Raw genomic sequence first — 24930 nt, forward strand, 5'->3', positions numbered from 1 at the left:
AGGGGAAGCGCTGTTCCTAGGTGATCATATTCCTGCCAGCTTGCCATTGTTACCACACCTGAGGCCTTAGCCGTTCTGAGAGAGTCTAAGGCTTATGTTGGCTGTCTTATTAAATCATCTTATCTGGGTTCCTGCTCTCTTTTGGCTCCGTTCCTGGTCACATTTCTGTCTGGGGATTCATAGCTTATTTCACCATGGTGGTTTTCCCGTTCTCTTTCTGCTTTTCCTGGGGAAACCCAGATTCTGCAGAATAGCCTCCTTGCAAATGGCATCATAGCTGATAATCACAATGTGAAGAATCGTCCAACCTGCCCTCTGCAGGAAGGATGCCAGAAAATAATAATAGTAATTATTATCATTATATTATATTATTTTATTTTATTTATACCCTGCCCATCTCTGTGTTGATTGGTATCCAGTTTTATACCTGATGTTGAAGCATGTGTACATAGGCATGTTTCGTATCTAAAGCATACTGGGGATCCAAACATTAGTACAGTTTGTGAGTTCAGGATGGAGTGCATAAACCATTCTAGCCTTCTAACAATTAAAAAAAATCAAAATGAAATCAGATATTTGCCATCATGAAAGGAGTTCCGGTCTTTCAGCAGGTTCACATCTCCTGTTTTGTGGACCACAGCTCTGGAATCTTCTTGAAATATTTGTTTGTTTGTTTGTTTATTAGTTTATCATAGTAGTTTATATCCTGCCCTTTATTATTAAGTGACCCCAAAGACAGGTTACATAAAAGGTCTCGTAAGATTTATTATTATTATTATTATTATTATTATTATTATTATTATTATTATTATTATTATTATAAATAATTTAAAAGCAAGAAACATATCTAAGCAACAGGCAGCAGCAGTACTGTCATATCATCCTAACAATGATATCAGATCCCCACAAGAACCGAGATGCACAGATGGGTTTTCATCAGCTGCCAAAAAACAGATGATGGCAGCCTGAGCTCTGATGCAGAGGGGAGGGAGTTGCACTTCTGAGGCTGCTGAAACAGATCTTTCCTGGGCCACCATGGTTTGACTCAGTGGAGCGATTACCAAGAAGGTGATCCTAAAGATTAACCAGGCTGATTTCGGAAAAGAAGCTACATCAGGTATCTGGGTCCCTAGTCATTAAGCGCTTGTAAGATGATTCCAACACCTTAACTGAAATGAGTCTACATAATCTGCTTCCTCTCAGCACAAGTTGAACATCCCACACTATCTCAAGCACCTTGCCTAAGAATGACATGTTTGTTACTGGGTGGTAGTTATCACAAACCATGGGGCGTCTTGAGGCGGGAGCCTCATCATGGCTCCATTGGAGACATCACAAGGAGGTATGGGCCAGCCTGTCTGGCTAGTTTTGATTGGCTGTAATAGGAAGTGTCAAGGAGGTAATGCTCCTTCAAACATCTCATTCCCAGATGACAGCAGCCCAAACTGAACGTATAAACTGGCCAGATGGCACTCTGGACCCCTCTTCCAGATCTGTGCAGACAGCAACGTAGTAGTTCAAGAGCAACTTTGCCGTCAAAATCCCTCACAGCAGTCCTATAAGGGTTCTAATGCTGGAAGACCCTCTACGCAGTGTCTCTCCTCCCCACTCTGTATGGTAGCTGGAGTGGTGGCGATGAAAGTGCTTCTATATTCTTGAAAAAGTTGTGCTGGTAAAATGTGGCTACTTTAGTCGTTGGTATTCCAGAGTCTGAACCAGCCGATAGTTTACCCATGTTCTTTGAACCAGCTCTTCTGAGATCTTTTGGAACAGAGACTCTTTTGGTTGTACCCCCGTGATGCTCTTCTGTCATATAGTCTCTGGACTGCATTGAGTCATTCCCAGGGCTTGGGGGTCCCACAGTGATCGTGTGCTGAGGCCTTAAAAATGTGGCCCATCCCAAGAATTCACCTGGGCTGCTTGCGCCTTGAACAGCTCTGCTTGTAAGCTCCTTAGGGGCATCTGGAATTACCGTATTTTTCACTCTATAAGACGCACCAGACCACAAGATGCACCTAGTTTTTGGAGGAGGAAAACAAGAAAAAAATTATTCTGAATCTCAGAAGCCAGAACAGCAAGAGGGATCACTGCGCAGTGAAAGCAGCAATCCCTCTTGCTGTTCTGGCTCCTGGGATAGCTGTGCAGCCTGCATTCGCTCCATAAGACGCACACACATTTCCCCTTACATTTTAGGAGGGAAAAAGTGAGTCTTATAGAGCAAAAAATACGGTAAATGCTAGGCTGGATGACCCCTTGGTCTAATTTAAATGCCCCCCACCCTGACGTTTTACGCCCCTTCAGTCAAATATAACTTACCCAGTTTCTACTTTGAAAAATATTCCACTCTGTAAGAGATGTGTTGGTGTTAGGGTACTTGCGGCCACACACCTATTTAGCTTGCTTGCTTGCTAGGAACCCGAGGAAATGGTGCCACATTTATCACTTTGCCCACTGACAATTTTAGCAGCATGATTCGGTGTCACATAAAGGTGGCCTGAAAGTGAGGATCCTCTGTCTTAATCTGGTTAAAAACAGAGCATGAGCAAATGTTCTGGAGACAGGCAAGATGAATGATTAGAAGAGGTTAAATACGTCCCACTGTGGAAAAAGTAAAGAGATTAGGGCTGTGGAAAGGAGGCAGATGAGACCCCATCGATCATGTTTCTGTGACATAATGAATGGCATTAAAGAGCGCAAGATAAATAATCCTATGTATCTTCTGGTAACGCAGGGCGAGTTAGTTCTGAAAACTATTTTTGTTCCCCTCCCTAAAGGCATGCCTTTATTGCATCTGACTCCTGTTTCCTATAAAGCAGCCTTCCCCAACCTGTCGCTCTCCAGAGAAGTTGGGGCTGGTGGGAGTTGTAGTCGAAAACAGCTGGAGGACTGGCGCAGGCTGTTCTAACGCTTATTCTTACATCAGAGTTGCTGATTGCGTGGCTGTGCTATGCCAGTGCCTCTGCTCCCTGCAGTTCCTAGGTTTATGTATTGCATATTGCAACGAGTTCTACACACGATTGCGTGCGTCTCTGCATGAAAACGAAACCAGCTGCAGCCAGAAGCAATGGCAGCTGGGCCCAGGACAGGTTTCTCCCTTGACTCTACTCACTAACTCTCTCTATATTTCTTCTTCTTTTGCTGTGGATATTCTTTTAGAAGAAGGTGTCCCAAGAATTTCAATTCCACCTTGTATGGGGATTCTTTGATGGAACTTAGGAATTTACGTCGGTTGGAATGTTACCCCCGGCTGCCCTTTAAATATGCACCCTTGTCCAGTCCTTTCCCATTGCTTTATTGTCCTCTCACTTCCGCGGGACCTATGCACTGAGAATAATGTTACAGTGCCATGCCAGCAATCACATTTGGCTCATGATGACATGAAGGCAACAGGAGTGCAAGTGAAGGCAATGTAAATGAAGTCGCTGAAAAGTCAGCCCAGAGGATGGATGGATATATATATATTGCTGAAAAGGGTTTGGCAGTGTGATAACAAGAAAACCGGCATAATATTTTGGCCACTAATGACAAGACGATGTGCAAATGCAAATGCTGTCACTTGTCTTGAAATGTGGAAATGGAGCTTTCTTCTCCCCATGTGGAGATACTCAAGTTGTCCCTCCTTTTTTTGCATGTTACAAGTTCCAGTTAAGGGTGTGACTGTGTGCATGCGTGAAAGGGGTTTTCATGGCAGCATTTCCTTGCCACTGGTGTGCTGCCAGTGCTTTTGGCCAAGGAAATATTTTCCTACACACCATAGTAGTTGTGGATGCTGCTACTGGCTATCTTTTGGGTCTCTAGGAAAGTTATATGGCGGGGCAGCCAATGTAGGGCCCTTCAGACTTCAACTCATCCACAGACATAATGGCCAATGGACAGCAAGGATGTGAGTTGTAGTTCAAAACATCTGGAGGTTACCACATTGGCCACACATGGTCTGCTAAACTTTCAGGCTATGGTCTGGGTCTTCTTTAAGAAAGTCTTAGACAGGTACAGAAAGCTTCAGAAAGGTCTGAGGGTGCTTGTTGTAGTTCCAGCTCTTGTCTTGGCCTAAGTGGGAAAACCACCTCGGAAGATCCATGTGTGTTGCTTTGACCTCCCTTTGAAAGAGGGCAGAATATACACCTCATTAGATAGAGTCAGGGGGTTGGTATTGAGCAGAAAACTTTGGAAAGCTGTACTCCTCTGTTCTGCTTATGTCAAGCTCCACCTGGAGTCCTGTGTCCAGTTCTGGGTGCCACAATTTAAGGAGGATATTGGAAAGCTGGAACATGTGCAGAGGAGGGTGACCAAGACGATCAAGGGTCTGGAAACCCAGCCTGATGAGGAATGGCTGAGGGAGCTGGGTATGTTTAGCCTGGAAAAGAGGAGACCGAGAGAAGATAAGCTAGCCATCTTCAGATATCTAAAGGGCTGTCACATGGAAGAAGGAGCAAGCTTGTTTTCTCCTGCAGGACTTAAACCAATGGATTAAAGTTATGAGAAAGGAGGTTTTGGCTAAACATCAGGAAGAACGTTTTGACAGTAAGAGCTGTTCAACAGTGGAACAGACTCCCCTGAGAGGTTGTGGACTCTCCTTCCTGGGAGGTTTTTAAGCAGAGGCTGGAGGGCCATCTGCCATGGATCCTTTAGTTGAGATTCCTCCATTTTAGGGGGTTGGGCTAGATGACCCTAGGAGTCCCTTCCAACTCTACAATTCTATGAGGGTATACATAAACGATGATTTGCTAAGATACCGTACTAAATGGGCTACTGTCACTAAATATTATCTGGAATGAGCTTCTGAGCTTGCTGTCTGCAGTCCTGTGCAGCAGAAGTACCTGTCTGTCTTTTGAATTCCCACAAGGCTGTAGATTTGTTCACATTAGCAAAGTCAGTAGTAGTGGCGATAATTTCAGATTACGGAGAAAGAACAAGTGTTTCTAAGGCCTTGACTAAAGACCTTGGAACATCTGATTGAAAAGATGGCCGGATTTGTTAGTGATGCGACTATGTCAGCCGAGAGTGCAGCGCCCTGTGTATAATCATGGGGACTGAGACACATGGCAGCGTCTAACTCAGCATCATAATGTGTCAAGCAGCAGGAGACAGGCACCAGGCTCAGCATCCTTGTGCCAGACATTACTGTCACTCAGAGACTGGCGCTATTGTTCTGCCTCCAAATACCATTATATTCTCTTCTTCTTCTTCTTCTTCTTCTTCTTCTTCTTCTTCTTCTTCTTCTTCTTCTTCTTCTTCTTCTTCTTCTTCTTCTTCTTCTGTCATTAATGAACACAGTGCACTAAGAACTTCCCTTCGGTACCCCAAACCCCATTTCCCAAGTATTAAAATTCCCAGAATTTCAAAATGCAAGACACTCCAGCAGTTTTTAATGAGGCGATAAATACTTGGCAGGTAGCTCTGCTTTCAGGTTGTTGGCATGTCCTGAACTATCAGGACATGTAGTACAGCAGTACTGAATTTAAGAGCCAAGCTGCATGATAAGTAGATTCACGTTGTGAAACTTTTGCTGGCCTGTGCCCTCGTCAGAGTGCAGGTATAAGAGACATTCTGCATATATCACATTGTTATTCATTCTTACATTGTTGTTACTCCATTTATAGCCCACCTCTCTTCGAAAGGAGCTCAAAGTGGCATAGATGATTCTCCACCTCCCCAATTTATCCTCGCAACAACCTGTGAAATAGACAAGAGAGGCTCAGAGACAGCGATTAGCCCTAGGTGAGTTCCATAAATGAGTGCTGAATCGCAATTCAAATCCTGGTCTCCCAGGTCCCATGTGCTCATCTGTAGAGCACGAACATGCCAGAAACAAATGTTCCTTCTCCCTGTGCTTTTCTTAACATGCTAGTGTTTGAGCATGGTGCTGATAATGCCAAGGTTGCAAGTTCGATTCCCATATGGGACAGCTGCATATTCCTGCTTTGCAGAGGGTGGGACTATTTGATCCTCAACTCTACAACTCGATGATTCTATTTGTGACTATTCTAGAGTGGCTGGGACAACCCAGTCAGATGGGCAGGGTACAAACAAATTATTATTTCCATTTGCTTGTTTTTAATCGATGGTTGAAGTTCCGCACCTGGAGTCTGAAGTTGCACAGTTTAGCAAGAGCTACTTGATGCCATTCTGATGAACATGTAGAACAGGGCTAAACCTGCCAGCTAGGCAAGTAGGGCTGGTGGGCACAAGAAAACACCTGCTGGGTCAGGCCAAAGGTCCACCTAGCCCAGCACTCGGTTCTCATTCCTATTAGGTGGAATGGGACTACTACCTCTGGTACCCAATTTTCAGCTGTAGATTTTTTTTAATGCCTTCCAGTACTGTGCCCTTGGATTTGGGCTTTGCATTAGGCGTGTAATAAGCTGTGTTATACACTGGTCCATCTAGCACAGTATTGTCTACACAGACTGACAGTAGTTCTCCAGGGTCTTAGGCAGGAGTCTTCCCCAGCTTAACCTGGAGAGGCTGTGAATTGAACCAGGAACTTCTGTGTAGAGCTGATTCTCTGCCACAGTCTCTTCCCCATTAATACTCAACTTGTGTTCTTGCTTCTCCTAGGGGCTGCTGGTGCCCAGTTCCAGGCTCAGTCTCTTGTTTACATATAGTATTTGCATATGCATTGAAGAAGTCCACCTTCTTCAAAACTGCATACATCTGTGTTCATCTGTAGGATCATGGGGAAGCATTCTGGGCTATCAGGACCAGCAGAGATAGATGTAAATGGCAGTGCTAAGGGAAGGAAATATTTAGCTGGGGGGGGGGGGGGCAGAGTTGTAGAGAGTCTTGTAGGGTAAGAAGAGTTCCAGAACCTTCAAGCCTACTTCCCCATCTTCAAGCCACCCCCCTGCTTTAGAAACAAAACACACTTTGCTCTCTCTTTTTTTTTTTGCAGTAGTCACAGAACTCCACAGACAGCATACCTTTATTCACAAGTGAGGTGTGTTTTTTTTTACAGAGGTAGAACAAAATACTTTGTATGCTATTTTTTGTTTTAATTATATACATATCTAATATATTTAACTGAACAAGAGAAACTTTTCAAAGACCAAACAAGTTATGTGGTTGGATGGGTACGGTACAAACACCATGCAGAGGGACACCAGGAGTGATCTGCTAAAAAACAGGGGTGGTGAACCTGTGGCCTATTGGAAGACTCCAACTCCTAGCCAGTATGGCCAACGGTCAAGGATGATGGGAGTTGTAGTCCGGCAACACCTGGAGGGCCACAGGTTCTTCCCACCCATGCACTAAAATGCCTGCTCTCACATAACCCCACTGGGACTCTGCCAACGTCACACTGAAATGAATGGAAGTGGCCCACACTTGGTGGATCACACCCATTGTCAGATAAAATCCTGCTGGTGTTAATGTTTTGTTAGAAGGAGGTAACTAAGGGGAAATCTGCCAAGCTTTTAATTAGATTAAGGCTGCGATTCTTTACAAACAGACAGGGAGTAAATTGCCTTGGGTCAGTGGGACTCGGTCTGCAATAGGCATGTATAGGATTGTGCTTTCAGCCTCACACGTTTCATTTTTTGTTCAGTTATTAGATTTTTACAAGTGGCCTAAATGATGAAATGTTTTTAAAATGCCAAATGAAGTTTTAAGCATAAAAGCATAGCCAACAGTTTGCAAAGTATTAGCAACTATACACTTTAAAAAGCGAATCATCAGAAACATGTTCACTAAGAGAGTTCCCTAAACACATAGGCAAAATGTAAATTAAAAAGGTAACTATTGTTCTGTAACAAAAACTAATCAAAATTCTATTCCAATAAACAGGCTTTGTTCCTTAAAAAAAATTAATGTCTGTCCCAGTAATTATGAGGTTGGGCTGTTTTATATTAACATTCTACTTGATTAATAAAGCACAAACCCCCAAACTACAGGCAATACTGCTGTCATTCCTCTGTGGGATGTGTTGGAGTAGCATTATACATCTATTTTAGGAAATATGTGCAATGGACATTTTACTCTAGGGTTTTAGTTACTGCTGGGGAAGAATTAAATTCCACTCATCTGAAGGGCTGTGTATGCACTGAGTTTCATTTATTTGTGACGTCAGCCTATTCAGAGCCAGAGTCATTCCAGCAGCCCCTGGAGAAAACCTGCTGGCTTTTGGAACTTTGGAAGACTGTTCTGCAAGCCCCTTGTAATTTGGATTTTATGGAACTATACATCAGGAGGTTTGGTGATAGCTATAAAATCCCTCCTCACAAATCTCATGGGAAGTGCATGGACAATAGAAGGAAATTGTTATCTATGGTTAATGTTGTCGTAATTGGCTAGAGTGGCTTCTCTAATATTTAACTTTAGAGCTGACTTTTTAATCTTTTGGGTTATTGGACTAGATGTGCCTTTGGTCTGAACTAGAAGGCCTCTTCTTGTGTATAAGAAATCCTGGATAGTGAAGTGCTGTACTTGCACTGCTGTGTAACAAGCCATTTTCCTAAGGCCATCCCAGTTGGCTGAGCATTGCATGAGAATGATGAATTGTGTGGCTCTTCCCCATGAAATTGGCAACTGTGGAAATGCCCATGACTTATGCCATTCCCATAAGCTTTATTCAGGTTTTTAGGACACATGATGTGCCAGGCTGAACATGCCCATGGGAGCATGTCTGCAGCAGGTCAACCTATGAAACATAAGCAGCTCTCCCGGTGATCTGGAACTCACAAAAGGATCTTATGTATGTTGGCATATTTTTTTTTCCAGTATAGAACTTCCTTTTTGAAGTTGGAATGGACCCATTTGTATGGAAATTAGAATAATAAAAACACACAGTGATTTCGCAGAGGTGAGCCAAGTACCTAAAATATCATTGTGTGACATCACTGTTCTAGGAGATGCCTTCGCTTCCATTGTAAATCTAAACTATTTAAAGCAGTACTGAAAATTAAACAGTGATAAAAAGGTATAGTTATAAAAAAAGGAAAAGCAGAACTTCTCAGATGTTCATCTGCAGTTCATCCCAAAATCTGAGTGCTTGTGATACTCCTTTTCCTCAATTAGCTATTAACACAAACTACAAACACTTAAAACAAAAAAAATTCCTTCCAGTAGCACCTTAAAGACCAACTAAGTCAGTTCTTGGTATGAGCTTTCGTGTGCATGCACACGAAAGCTCATACCAAGAACTGACTTAGTTGGTCTTTAAGGTGCTACTGGAAGGAATTTTTTTTGTTTTGACTATGGCAGACCAACACGGCTACCTATCTGTAATACGAACACTTAAGTTATACATCCAGAACAGAGAAGACTGAAATGGTGAAAATTCTAAAATCACAATTCATTGGAATGAAAGATGGATAGATTCTAGGGCAGAGGATTGCTGATGGTGGGCCAAATGTATCTAATAGAATGGCACTTTATGTACATGACCCTATATGTGTGTATAGCAGTTCACTGCTATATTCTTATATAGCCTGGATTCAGTTTCTGAGCCCAGCCACAGGAACATCACACAGGCAACCTCTTGAGTGGGAAAGTATTAATCAGTGCTATTATGGCTACCTAGCTTAGATACAAACTCAGCACACTGGACTTCACCATATGAGACACTCTCTTGCAATTGGGCATATTAACCTGGGTCCATCTGAGCAGAATTCCTGGGTTCATCAAGATGTGCACGAGTGATACTGCAAAACTGGTACCCAGGACAGTTACCTGCTTTCAGTAATCTGGTTTGCCAGACCGTTCCGATTACTGAATTAGGAGTTGTGCATGCAGTATTGAACAAACAGATGGCCACTGCTGTCAGGTGCAACCATGCCAAACATATTTAAGATTTAGGGCTTAATGTATAGGGCAGAATTGAAAGCTCCGCCCTTTCTCAAAGAAGGACACCGTGCGATTAAAGTGGACAGTGCCTGAACATGTGTCTTGCAGGATTCAGGGCCTTTACATGGAATTATGTTAGAAACGTTCAAAGAAATGATTGAATAGCCAATCAGTGAGCTATGGGAGAAGGCTTGAAATCGCTTCAAAACAGAAACAGAAGTAACCGCCTACAGTTCAAATTGTACACGTTTGCTCTGTAGAGTGTCTTGCCTTCAGTGGGACTTATAAATCAGCATTACAAGACAGCAGGCTTAAGAGAGTATGAAATACTTTAATCATGGATACTTTAGCACCTCTAGAGCTGGGAAAGGGAGATCAGAAGGACAAAGAAAAATGGACCTGCAGCACAATCCTATGCATGCTTACTCTGGTTTTTTAAAAAACTTTTCTTGCCGATAAGAAACTATTCATACAGATAGGAAGGCTGGTTATTCTTTCCAATAACTGGGATCCCTTAAAGACTCAGTGAGGAACTAGTGTACAAAATAGCTGGCTTTTCTTTCTTTCAGTGGGTTTTGCAAATAGTTCTAATAGCTGGTTGAATGTAGACCTGGAGTGGTGGCCAACATGGTGCACTGCAGATATAAGGGCATATCCAGAATCCTCTTTAGTGGGAAGCATAACCAGACACAGTAGACATGTCTTGGAAGAGGGCAGGTTCTCTCCACACCCGAACATTCCCTTTTTTTATCATGGGAACTCAACCCTGAAGACCACTCAGCTCATCCTGGTCCAAAGTAGGGTCGTTTTCAACCATGTTGAAAGCAGAGATCAATGTAGGTTGAAACACAGATGGGAGTGAACCAACTAAACAGTGCACAAGTTTCCCCCAGATGTGGACCAATGGTATCATTTGACCTAAATCTACTGACATTTCTTTGCAGGCTAGTACAGTGGTACCTCGGTTTTCGAATGTAATCCATTCCGGAAGACCGTTCCGAGTTCTGAAAAGTTCGAAAACAGAAAACTCAATATGGAAGCCATATGGCATGTTCGACTTCCAAGGTGTGTTTGAAAACCGAAGCATTTACTTCCGGGTTTACAGAGTTTGAAAACTGAAATGTTCATCAACAGAGACGTTTCAAAACCGAGGGACCACTGTAACATACCATCCCCAAGAATACAGGATTTCATAACAAAGAGCTGTATGCCGAGCTTCCCTTTTCGGAATCTACGCTTTGATCTCAAAGTTGATGCATGAGTGTGCAGAAATCCATAGCAAACCATTTACCTCCGGTAAATCGAATTCAAAATGCTAGCAGATGCTGTTCAATTGATTTTTCCCCCTTCCCTAAACTCCTAAAGTAATAAAGGAAACATGTTAAGAAAAAATAACCAATGAAAAGGTCCTTTCCTTAACCACACCCTAAAACTTTCTATTTTAATTATTATTACAGAAGATCTAAAGTGCTTTTGCCATAGAATAAAAGATGTTGCTAAATATACAGCAGGTGTAGACAAAGAGGATAGAGGAGTCCGCTAATGAATTGTGCAAACCAAACATTTTCCATGTGCCAGGAACTGTGTGCAGAAATGTACACACGAAAACTAACACATCTGGAGCTTTTAAAAACAATTCTTTAATTACTAAGAGGCCGCATAGATGCTTACATTAAACAATGGAGATAAAGGATCTAATCCTCTAAGCGCTGCTAATGCACATCTTCTGTATATTTCAGTGGGGCTTACAAGTGTGACGAAGAAAGGATGCGTAGCAGTAGTGGCCGGTGGATGGGCCATGGCAGTCCCATTGAAACCGACAAGAGTGTGCTTCAGCTGTGCTTGGTGGATTGTGCTCAAGAATTGAAACATGTGATTTCATTCACAGGATGCTGTGATCTAACTGTTCTAGCCAAATTATACATTTAAAACAAAACATAACTGTACAGAAATTTACAGACACACACCTCAGATTGAGAGCCACAGTTAAGTGCCAGAAGCATGGAAACAAATAATTAATAGCTAGCATACTACACAGTAATTCAAGTAATCTTCTTTAATTCAAAGCTCAAGCAAATGAAGATGTTTCCTGCAAAAGCATGTTTCAATCAGCAAATTGAAATCAGCAAATGCCAGGGGTATGGAAGCCTCCTTGTATGCAGCTTTGCATGTGCAGTAAGAGGAGGCTGAATCGCTCCCTCTTATGTTTAAAAGGGAATTATTGGACAGTTTTATAGTAAAAGATAGCAATCCTAAAAGCACTTATGTGCAAGTAACATAATGTAAAATAAGGCTACTTGTAAGTGGATTAAGAACTAAAGGCAACAACTATTGGTTTTAAATTATTCTGCAAATTTGGAATCAAGTGAAAAAAGGAACCTGCTGTAATTTCGAGTAACTATATGCTAGCAATTCAATCAGATATGACTGAAAGCTCCTAAAAAAATCTCTTTACCGGTCTTTAAAAAAGCATGCACTTTTGGATTTTTTAAAAAGGTAAATTAATCTCGAGATATAAACACAACGGTAGATGCAATTTCTCTTCTAATTCTAAAAAAAGAAAGAAAACATTCAGCAGTTTGCCAACACAGGGGCTTTCAAACCCTCTTGTGAAGTTCAATTACTTTGCCTTTCTTTCCCTCTATTAGGGCAGTGATTCACAATAAAAAAGTTTGCTGTGCTCTTTGGAAACTTGGGCTCCTGCTAACGTGACCGACTTTTTATCCCTGGTTGTGCTAACTGTGCAGGTCTCTGGACTTAAGAGCTCAGATTTGCCTCTATTCATTGCACAGAAGATGGAAAGTAAACAACCGTTAAGAAAAGTGTTCCTTTTGCCAAGGCGCAGCATGAAGTGGCGCAGCCTCTTTATGCAAGAAGTCGGAGCTGTGTTTACTAACACGTGGCATTGTTCTCTGGTCTTGCTTGGCCTTTGTAAGAACAACCCCCTATGCTTGGTTTTTTTTCTTTTCAAAAAAGTAATAATTAGGCCCCCTGCCTCTTTTATTCAGTCCTGGAGAAGTTTACAGATACACAAGAGAGCACTATGTTGCCAAAGATACACTGAATGCACTGCGCATCCACAACACGGTGTATTTTCTATTAACAAGGTGTACATGTGCTTTCAACGTGTGAGATTCAGAACATTGTGGATGTTAAGAGGAGCAAGAGGGATTGTTCTTGTCTCTTAAGCCAAGGTCTCAGTGTGTATTATTTCTGAATACCATAACAAGAACAAGGATATACATTAACTGCTGGACTTTTAACCGGCAATAGAAGTTTGTAAAGATCCCTATCGATATGTGGTTACAATAGCAGACACACAAGTTAAGGTCAGGCCACAGTTTCCAATGACATTCACAGGGACCGAGGATAATGGAAGAGGGAGACGAGCGCCTTGGGAGCCTTCCGGGGATGACGAGTCGCTCATTGCGGAAGAGCTTTGAGGATTGCGTTCACTTCTTCCGCAACTGCCGTCAACGCAAACTCAAACTGTTCCTGTAGATAGAACAGTTGGGATTAATGTTCTGGAGCATTTTCAGGAATCCTGGTGAAACATTTAGCAAAATATCTAGGGACTAACTGTACAGAACAGAACAACAACAACAAAAAAGAGGCAAAGAAGAAAATGTCCTGAGATTAAGATTATAGACTCAATGTGTGCCCACCGTGTGGCTTAATCACTGCAGCTCAGAGTGACCTTAACTACAAATAACTCATCAGCACCATTAGTAATGCCTAGATGAATGGCCTGTGAGCAGTGATCAACCTGGAAATCCTGCCAGTTTGTTTGGGAAAATTGGACAGCAAAGCATAGGAAACAGGGAGTGTAACATAGGAAAGAGGCCTCAGACCTAACATAATCAACGAGACACGTTGTGTATTGCTTATAGATACATATATACGATCCTCTTTCTTTGAGAGAATGAGAGCAGCCCATATGGGGCTCCCAATTATTTATTAATTTATTATTGCATTTTTATCCCACCTTTTTATTGAAGGAACTCAAGGTGGTATAGATGGTTCTCCCCCTCCCCGTTTAATCCCCACAACTGCCGTGTGAGGTAGGTTAGGCTGAGAGGCGGTGGGCTGGCCCCAAGACCACTCTGTGAGCTTCACTGCCGAGTGGGGATTTGAACCCTGGTCTCCCAGGTTGTAGACTGACACTCTAACCACCACACCACAAGGACATTCCCTCCACCTGAGATACAAAGCACACCCAATGCACATTTTAAACACATGACTTTCCCCCATAGATTCCTAGAAACTGTAGTTTGTTGGGAATTATAGCTCCGTGAGAAGGAAACCACAGTTCCCAGGATTCTTTGGGGGGAAGCTACGTGCACTGGATGAGCTTTAAATGTGTAGTGTAGATCTGCCCAGACTCTCCTAGTTTCAACACCGGGTGATTATAGAACAGGGCTGAGAAACCTGTGGTTCTCCAGATATTTCTGGACTGCAACTTCCACCAACCATACCCGGCATGGTCAGTGGTCAGAGCTGATGGGGAGTTCCCCATCATCTGCAGCATTCCCAGCCCTCTTTTAGGCCAATTATTGTGCAACTTTGTCACAAGATTTTCAGAGGTTTTACTACTTAAACTCTGGGAATTGCATGCTCGCAGCTCACCTCCAAGATTCTACATGTAATCAGATGTGTATGTCTATCCTTATCACCAGGATCCAGATGTACATAACATAAATCACTAAAAAAATTACAACCATAATTGAGAGACTACTTGGAAACCATAAATGCACCACCTCGGGTTTCGTAACGGAAGAAAGGTGGGATATAAATTTAAGGAGAAAATAAGCGTTCATTTTATGTGGATTGCAAAGTGTCTCCCCTGTAACCTCTGGACCCCAAATATAGGGAAAACAGTCATGATTAAAACAACTACAAACATATCGAAAGGGATCATTTCCACCAATCAGTGAGCTATGGAAACATGGTGCAGTGTCTGCTTGTAAACCCAATGTCACTGCTGTTTATTTTGCCTAGAGATACACTCTAATTGGCATTTCTATCCTGATTTTTAATCCACTGTTTTAAATTACTGTAAGAGGCTCATCCCTTATTTGTATTCAGCTGGGAGAGAACATGGTTTGTTTAAATCTATCACATGTACAAAATTCTCTGGAGACTGCCCATTACTGGCTCATAGCCAAATATTTAGAGTTTGCAGTGTCCTTGGCACAACAAAGTAATTTGGGCAATTTTAACAAGGGGATGAATAGTTAAAAGGAAGGTGAGCAAAACCTTGAATCCATTTTTTTAATACCAGATCATCAATAACTTTAGCCTGATACTATTGAAGTCCTTTCAAATATTTTTTTTTTAAAAAAGCTTTAGCCCAGAGCCGATCTGTGACTACATGCAAAACGTAAATGAATAGAATAAATCAGAATTCTAGATCATACTCTAATTGTGCTCTTAGACATTTTTTAAAATTGTTGGGTTGGATCCAATGGCTGCCTGAGCGGAAAACAGCCTGCACAATCATACTTTCTCCTCTGCACCCTTGGAAAAGCCATTCCAGAGAGTTGGGTCCCCACTCTGAACAGGATGGGCTGTGTTGTTATAAGTCTGCTGCAGAAGGTGGGGGAGAGTCACCTGAAACTGGGTGGAGGAGTCTTGCAATTTCACACAATCCCTCCAGTCTACTAAAGTCCTATACAACAGAGCTTACAGTCCCCAACCACCCTCTGGAGAAGCTTTATGCAGGCTATAGGGCTGCAGAGAAGTGGGCAAGACATTTGAGTTGTGCAAGTGGTCTTCTACTTGCATAACTAACACACACAACCTTTAAAGAGGATTGCTGGAATATGTATCTCCCATCATGGCACGACTTTACATTTACTTATTCAATTTGCGGAAATAATCTATTATTACATAACTTTATTATTTTTATTTCAACCTGTTCTGTCTCCCTAGTGGTGGTTTCTCCTATCAAAATCACTTTTGGAAGTGATAATGGCTTGGATCCTGACTCGCATTAACATACTTCCTACTCAAATAATGGAGCGCTACTGCCTTCCACTTCCCACTCTAGTCCCTTACCCAACTTCCAAAAACCTGCTCTTGAGGATTAGGGAAACCTTCGGAACAGCATGGGCTATGGCCCTAGCAGGAAGAAGGAATAGGTGAAAACAAGAGACCCACGCTTGCATACGCAGAAGTGTCACGGCATGAGAAGAAGGAAGTTTTAGATCCAGGCCAATACATAAAGGTAAAGGTAAAGGTACCCCTGCCCGTACGGGCCAGTCTTGCCAGACTCTGGGGTTGTGCGCCCATCTCACTCAAGAGGCCGGGGGCCAGCGCTGTCCGGAGACACTTCCAGGTCACGTGGCCAGCGTGACATCGCTGCTCTGGCGAGCCAGAGCCGCACACGGAAACGCCGTTTACCTTCCCGCTAGTAAGCGGTCCCTATTTATCTACTTGCACCCGACGGTGCTTTCGAACTGCTAGGTTGGCAGGCGCTGGGACCGAGCAGCGGGAGCGCACCCCGCCGCAGGGATTCGAACCGCCGACCTTTCGATCGGCAAGTCCTAGGCGCTGAGGCTTTAACCCACAGCGCCACCTGCATCCCTCGGCCAATACATACCTGGTACTATATTACTCCTGTGGCCTAGTATTACTTCTACTTAAGACTTCTAACTTTTTCAAACGTATTTCTTTGACATATTTCATCAACGTAATGTTTAACCTATTTTGTCCTAATTTGAGAATCTTGTCTCGAGAGCCAGTGTGGTGTAGTGGTTAAGAGCGGTATACTCGTAATCTGGTGAACTGGGTTCGCTTCCCTGTTCCTCCACATGCAGCTGCTGGGTGACCTTGGGCCAGTCATACTTCTTTGAAGTCTCTCAGCCCCACTCGCCTCAAAGATTATTTATTGTGAGGGAGGAAGGGAAAGGAGAATGTTAGCCACTTTGAGACTCCTTCGGGTAGTGATAAAGCGGGATATCAAATCCAAACTCTTCTTGAACTCCAGCCTTCTTGCTAAGTATGCTTGATGAACCCTACCATTCAGATAACGGTCTTTAGTCATCTAAAGATTGCTATATTTAACATTTCAATCCAGATCAAAAGTAAGAATTTTCAGAAGAAAAAGCAAACACAAAAGAATGCACTTTGTGTTAAATTGTGCCCTATCCTCCTTTTCTTTTGGGAGAACTAAAGCAAAGTATTAAGGTCTTTAACCCAAGTGGATTTATTGACAGTACCTTTGTCTGGACCATGCCAGGTCTCTGGTCTCTCAAGTGCTCCAGAGTAGCAGCAATATCAATCTCTTTAGCACCTGCCGGAAATAAAAATAAAATAAATCACCAATTGGACTGAGTTCAAAGTGATGATAATATATGCTCCATCTGTCAATCTCCTGCTACTGGATTCCCTTTGGGCTACGAGCCCAATTGAAAATTATACAGTCATCTCTCAGCAGATTTGGCATGCTGCTCAAGAATTGGCATTCAGAAACGCAGGAAGAATAAAGCCAAGGATAGCTTTGATTAGCATTAGTTATTTTTTTGAGAAAAAAAAAATGATAATCGTTAAAAGATGTCTGTATTGATGCTGACAGGCAGCAAAATGCATTTATTGACAATTAACTCAGTGTTTCAAACTCATTGTAAATGTATATATTAGGGGTGTGAACTGGCCTCAGGATTCATTTTGAATCTGTGCTTTAACCTCCCCCCAAAAAAATCTGTTCCTAGGTTGCTCTTGTCTGTCTGTGATTTGAGTCCTGAGCCACTCTGTGTATAACAAGATTTGTGTTCCACATTCACTTTCTTGGCAAAAGTGGGTAGAATTTGCAGGCACAGAAGCTCCTCAAGAGTAGATCAAGGCTGCCAGATAGGCAGACAGCTGTAGGGTCCCCCCTCCCCCGCATGGCACCTTTAAAGTTTATTTTTAAAAACCACACACACACAGGAAGGGTCTGTATTTTTTCATTTTCTGCCATTGGACTAAAATACTAAAATCCGTATTAGGTTAATATTTTTGAGTGGGGGTTTGTGTCTTGATCTTTTGTAACTTTAAATAATTGCAAGGTGGGCATTGTACTAGTATTCTTGCTTGTACATTTTTTAAGAACATGAGCAGCCAGTTTAACTTTCTGGTGCTTCCTTTTGTTCTCATATAGGCACTATAAGGTAAAGCTGCCTCAAATGTGGTTTGCAGAATGCTGATGAGTTAAGGAGATTATATATGTATATAATCTCTAAAAAGAGCAGTAAAAGGTTTTTTTTTTAAAAAATGTTTAATGCCTTGAGAACTATTCACCCAGTTGTCCTCTTTCTAGGATTCAAGATCATATCTGAAATTAGGGTCTTTTTTTACCACAGTGAGGATCCATTTATGCTTACATTAAACCATTAGTTTTCAGTAGTGATGTCTGCTTTGTTAAGGCTGTTGATTTGCCTAGCATTGCCTCACTTTCTCTTGTCGTGCCTTTCCATGTGGCCTGGGGGTGTGAACCACACAGACTAAACTGAAGACTCATAAGATCCTACATAATAAACTCTCACTACTCACATTGTGAACTATACAAAACACCACACACACAAAAGTAAATAAATATTTGTGGCGGATTTACACAACCAGTTTAAGTGTAAGATTGCAATGCAAAGTGGTAACTTCTTGCTGTAGTTTTTTTTAAAAACACCATATAGTTAGCACACGAAGGGAGAAGATTCTGTGAGTTGTCTTAAGCGTTACTGGAACTTTAAACAAAATTTCTGCACTAAGAACAACAGAATGAAGCTACCAAAGTGGACTGGATCCTATTTTGTTTGGCGGTCAGGGAAAGAAACTACATTCATAAATGTAGATTTAAGCCCTCTTTCCCCTTGTGTGGTAGGGAAGCAATAAGTCTGGCATCAAGCAGCTGGCACAGGGATTACCGAATCTCAGGAGGATTAACAATTCTGGCCTGTAGGAGGGTCACCAGAATTGTATGCTGTGTAACCACATGGTGCTTTCAGGACAAAGCCTACAAAATTCTGAGTGACGCTCACTTTTAGTAATGTGGAACATTCAACAGGAGCTAGTTACTCCTTTAGTGTGGTATAGTGGATATTCACTCTACTTTAGCCTCAAAGTAGGATGATCATATATATTCCTTCCTGAGCTTCTTGGAGGAAGAGTGAAATGCAAAATCAAATTAAAAACCAATTAACATAACCCTAGATGGGCAGACAAAACTATGGGTTATAAATTGTTCCAAGTTTCACAAAAATTCAGTCATAGATATGATATGCAGAAGATATTATTAGGATGGGAAGACAATGTAGGAAGAAAAATGCTAGGATATTAATGCCTTTGACGTTACATCAGTGGGGTGGGAGCTGTAACATTTAAAGGCCCGGTACCACATGAGTGGGACCATTTGCAATGGTTCTTTCCACCCAGTTGTAACTCCTGATGCTTGCTGGGTGATAATTATGTGCATGATCAGACCCTTCCATATGTTGCTGAGCCTTTAAGTGGTGCTGCAGCAACGTGGGATGAACCTAAATGACTTACCATAATACCACTGCTGTAAAGGCTACCATTTAAACTTTTTATTCCTACTTTGTTTACATATAAAGTTCACGTTGAAATGAATGGCAGTACAAAAGGCCCAGTGAATTACCTACTGCTCAGGTTGTATTAAAACTACCTGTTTCTTTTTCAAAGAAATTGTCAAATGTAGCAGCAGAAAGTACACCTAGCAGATGTGGTGCTGGACTCAGAAGACTTGGATTTCAATTAATTCCCAGCTAAGAGACCGATCTTCCCATGTCACCCTGAGGCACTGACTTAATCTGCATTTCAGACAGCTGCAGAGTAATAATCCTAGGTGGGAATAACCGAACAAGCTCTGCTGTCAACACCACAAGTTTTAGCTGAATAATTTGAGGGTTTTTTTTAAATGTTTTTTAAATAAAATGGGGAATGGGGAATTTTATTTATAGAAGCATTTTGGTTTAACCCTCATGGTCTGGGTGCGTTTATAATATACCCATTTGCAGAGGAAGAAGCGATACCGAGGGAACGCTAATACCTTCCATGTTCACACATTTGTATCATACCCTTCCTTCCAGGAGCTTATGGTAACGTAGAAGAGGTTGAGAGATGGTGGAAGTAGTCAACTGGAAGTGAGTGTTCTGGTTTGGGAAGCCAAATGTCTGACGTGGCTTCCGATTGTGTGCAGGAAGCTCCTGCAGCCAATCGGAAGCTGTGCCTTGGGTTGTTGAACATTTTTGGAAGTCGAATGGACTTCCAGAACGGATTCCGTTCAACAACCAAGGTATGACTGTACATTGGAATCATAGAATTGTAGAGTTGGAAGGGGCTTTGTTGTTTGTCTCCTACAATTTTTACGCATAAACTCTCAATCTTCCTTCCGTGCTACAGGTCATGGATTTCTTCACAAGTGTACACACCCTTTACGTATAATCCTACTTTCCCTCCCTTACTGTTTGGTCTATTTCTTTTGAGCAGGTTATACTCATCAGTTCTTACATTCTAGTCATGAGTCTCATCTCACCAGGTTTCAGTAATGCCTGCTAGGTATATTTGCCATCCTATATTAACGTTCCAATTTGTCTTGCTTGTTTCCCATACTTTGTGCATTAGTATAGAGATAACTGAAATCATGAGTCATTCCCTCCAGCCGCTTACTTCTTGTAGTTTCTTGCCCTTTGGCAGGTTTCTGGAGCACCACCTCAGTTTTCTGTGCACCAGTGAAGCTATTATCCCTAGTACCATATGTTCTTCTGCTGTCAGTAATGTTGTCTCTCTCCCTCAGGATCTAGTTTAAAGCTCTCCTGAGCAGGTTCATGAGACTCTTAGCAAACACATTCTTGCCAACTACTGTGATCTGTGGAGAAAAACTACTTTAGGAGCCTTGGCTACTTCTGTAGTGAAAAGGAGCGTGAACTATGGCATGCAGGCCTCAGAAACTAGTAAAATGTCAATATGGTCAGCAGGTACAGCTCCTGAACTCTCATATGTTCATCTTATTTTGAGCCCTGTTTCTCTACTCCCTAGTCCCCTTTTGAAGCAGAGAAATATATTAAAACATTACATATATATATAATTGGATCCTGCTGCCATTTGGTGCTCCTTAATGGCTGTAATAGCAGGTATTATGTCAGGTTTCAAGTTGGTGAAGATCCTGCGGAATGACCTTTATTTTACTCAGGTTTCAAAACACATAAAAGATGTGCTAAGTTGGGCAACTGGCTGGTTTTCGGGCACCTCTAACATTCACAGAGCACTTCCTTTGGGGGTGAATTAAGTTACAACCAAATCCTGTTCTAACAGCTTTAGGGTGCTTTGAAAATGCTACATTCCATGTGGAACTTAAATATGCATAGAATTTATTTTTCCACATTTGTGTTGACTAAAAGCATTTGTTTCTTGATAAATATAGCATTACTTGGCTAGCCCTTTCATGTAGATCTTCATTATCAGTATTCTCTGAAGCAGCCCACCCAACTCCTGCTGCGAGACAAGCAAGTACATTCATATGCCACAAAACTGAGAGCCCTTAAAAGGTCTGGATTAAGCAAGAAGATCACTAACTCAGGCCAATTCTGAGCTGCATCAAATGTCAAACTTAATTGACATACATAACGCTATACAGAAATTTTTCACTGCTCCATTTTCTTCCTTACAGCTACCATGAAAGCTAGCAAGAAGAATCCCATTTAGGATATGCTAACAACACAACAAACAAAACAAAATACACAGAATGCCCAGGAAATTATAAAACAAAATTCCGAAGCATTAATTTAAAGAGTCCGTCATAAAACATGACATTCTGAGCTCAGTTCTATGCTCTTTTGAAACTTAACTATGGATTAAGACAGATATTTCGATGAAAATGCTTGCTTCCTTCTCCAATCTTTTGTATGGCTGTATTTTTAACAGGCGGGACGAGGGTGGCGCTGTGGGTAAAACCTCAGAGCCTAGGACTTGCCGATCGTCAGGTCGGCGGTTCGAATCCCCACGGCGGGGTGCGCTCCCGTTGCTCGGTCCCAGCGCCTGCCAACCTAGCAGTTTGAAAGCACCCCCGGGTGCAAGTAGATAAATAGGGACCGCTTACTAGCGGGAAGGTAAACGGCGTTTCCATGTGCTGTGCTGTCTCGCCAGATGCAGCTTGTCACGCTGGCCACGTGACCCGGAAGTGTCTTCGGACAGCGCTGGCCCCCGGCCTCTTAAGTGAGATGGGCGCACAACCCTAGAGTCGGACACGACTGGCCCGTACGGGCAGGGGAAACTTTACCTTTTTATCTTTAACAGACAACACACAATTTCTACTGGCGGTGTCTGTTATTTACCTCATAAATACAACTATGTTTTGCATGCAGAAATGTTGCCTGCATCCTCTAAAAACTTCTCTCTTCTGAGACTTCAGTCCATGAGATTTCTTATTTCCAAATTGATTACTATTTCAAACTTATTGATATCAGCTCATTCTTTTCAGAATCTTCTAAAGCTCTGGAAGTCTTTTTTCTCCTTCTAAAGATATTGACTGTGTGTGATCAATTCACAGGTCCCAACCCTGAATAAATGAGGCAGTTTTTATAGTTTCTGCTGTTAACTCTTCCATTCTAAATACCACAGGGCTGGGGGGGGAACCCTCAATGTTTAACTGAAATAAATAAATAAATGATCAGTAAATTGTTTTGCTTACTTCCAATGAAAAGAAAGGCTTGGATAACTGTTCAAGGAAGTATCAACTCCTTGCAGTGCATGATCCAGCTCCTTTCTCAAATGGTTCTATTTTGCTTAAGTTGTCTATAATAATGTTTGGAAGTCTGTGTGTGCCTACAAATTTCTCTACTAGAATCTGCGACTTTTCATCTGGGTGAGTCACGTCACATAGGGTTTTGGAAGCACCACTATGAGCTGATCAGCAGTTCTGCAAAACCTTCTCCTGTCTAAACTGCATTCTTACATATTCCACATCTGACATCATATGACGTCAACAACAACAAATTATTTGTACCCTGCCCATCTGACTGGGTTGCCCCAGCCATTCTGGACGGCTTCCAACATACACAAAACATACCGTATTTTTCGCACCATAGGGCGCACCCAGTTTTTTGGGGGGGAAATAAAGGGGAAAAAATTATTCCCCCCCCCCAGGCGCGGGGCTGGGGCGGGGGAAGCTCGAGCTTCCCCCGACCCCAGCCCCCAAACAGGCAGATCTCTGCAAGCCGTGGGAGCACTCCCGCTGCTTGCGGAGAGGTCCGCGAAGCCTGGACGCGCTGAGCTCAGCGCGCGCAGGCTTCAACATGCAGGCAAGTCTCCGCAAGCAGCGGGAGCCCAGCGCTGGGCTCCCGCTGCTTGCGGAGAGGTGTGCGAAGCCTGGAGAGTGTGAGGGGTCGGTGCGCACCGACCCCTCTCACTCTCCAGGCTTCAGCGAAAGCCTGCATTCGCACCATAGGACGCACACACATTTCCCCTTCATTTTTGAAGGGGAAAAAGTGCGGCCTATGGTGCGAAAAATACGGTAATAAAACATAAAACCTTAAAAAGTTTCCCTATACAGGGCTGCCTTCAGATGTCTCCTAAAGGTTATATAGTTACTAATCTCCTTGGTAAAGTAAAAGCAAAGGTAAAGGACCCCTCGGTGATTAAGTCCAGTCCAAAATCGACTATGGGATGTGGTGCGCATCTCCACTTTCAGACCGAGGGAGCTGGCATTTGTCCACAGACAGCTTTCTGGGTCATGTAGCCAGCATGACTAAACCATTTCTGGCACAACAGGACACTGTGATGGAAGCCAGAGCGCATGGAAACACCGTTTACCTTCCCGCCACAGCGCTACCTATCTATCTACTCACACTGTTATGCTTTCGAGATGCTAGGTTGGCAGGAGCTGGGACAAAGCAATGGGAGCTCCCCCCGTCATGCTGATTTGAGCTGCCGACTTTACAATCGGCAAGCCCAAGACACTTGGCGGTTTAGACCACAGCACCACCTGCATCCCTGCTCATCTCCTTGACATCTGATGGGAGGGCATTCCACAGGGTGGGTGCCACTACCAAGAAGGCCCTCTGCTTGACATCAGGTGTCAGGTAGATGGGCTTGGCTTGGCTAAAATGGCCTCCCTGCTTTAACCCATCTGAAAAATAATACCATGTTTCTGAACTCGCTGGGAGTATTCTATAAAAGCATGCTTAAAAAAAATATTAAATAGTCTTTATCAGTCAAAAACTAAAACTATCTTCTTCCATGTTTGCATTTGAATACGGCTTGAGGCACAGTTTTTACTGTGGTTGACTATCTGTTGAAAAAACTTGCCGCAGCCAACAATATTGCATAATTGTGTTAAATTGGCTAACTCCATCGTCAGTTAACATTACATTAAAAGCAGCTCACTCACATAATGCCTTTGTAAATATATAATAAGATTTTGTTGAACGCAAAAGAGCTATTTTGACAAAACTGCAGCCACAGTATTTCAGAGAACATAGAATGTTCTTACTTGAAATGACCTAAAATTGGCATGTGAAAAATATGCCTAAAAATGAAAGCAAGATTCAGGCTGTTTCTGCTGCTTTCACTTTTTTCCTCCATTGGATAACTGACTGGGTCTAATGAGCTGCAAAGTTCAAGGCTTAGCGATTCAATAAAATTCAAAACCTAGAAGGCAAGACAGCTACTTTTTAGAACAGAAGACTTTTCTCCTTCTCCTTCTTTGTGGGCTTCTCAGTAATTATGTCTCTGTGCCAACCCACTCATATCCTTTGAACTATCAGATCAATAACACTGCATATTTTCCCCAGAACTACATTGTAAAATATGGCAATAAGAAAGGGCTATGCAGATATTTATTTGGAAATTGGATCTCGGAAGCAAAAGTTACAGTGTTGGAAGCCAAAAAAAATATTTCAGATTTATAAAACTCTGTAAATTAATGATATTTCCACTACAACATTACTGATTCACAATTTTAATTAAGCCAACACATGTGGGACAAAAAGCGGCATAGAAACATATTATTGAGCTTAACTGGATTGCAGACTTGTGAATCAGGCTTGTAAACACGGCTCCATATTGCTTCATTATACTCAAACATGGGTGGAAAGAAATAAGGGATACAGGAATTATGCAAGATTTCATTTTTTTTAGTATGTGAGCATAGCACTGTTC

General features: G+C 42.3%; 1 protein-coding gene and 1 long non-coding RNA gene across 6 annotated transcripts in view; one reads left to right on the plus strand and one right to left on the minus strand.

Moving 5' to 3' along the window:
- LOC310828090 overlaps positions 1–24930 on the plus strand; it is a 137743-nt gene that overhangs the window by 73407 nt on the left and 39406 nt on the right. The window lies entirely within an intron of this gene.
- PTPRN2 (protein tyrosine phosphatase receptor type N2) overlaps positions 11401–24930 on the minus strand; it is a 608845-nt gene continuing 595315 nt past the window's right edge. The window contains exons 22-23 of the mRNA XM_083704687.1: positions 17001–17074; positions 11401–13275 (exon numbers count right to left, since the gene is read on the minus strand). Coding sequence (XP_083560813.1) covers positions 13204–13275; positions 17001–17074 — 146 coding nt within the window. The 3' untranslated portion in view covers positions 11401–13203. The remainder of the gene's footprint in view (positions 13276–17000; positions 17075–24930) is intronic.

Source organism: Podarcis gaigeae (genome assembly GCF_964106915.1).
Source record: "Podarcis gaigeae genome assembly, chromosome: 12".
Taxonomy (NCBI): domain Eukaryota; kingdom Metazoa; phylum Chordata; class Lepidosauria; order Squamata; family Lacertidae; genus Podarcis; species Podarcis gaigeae.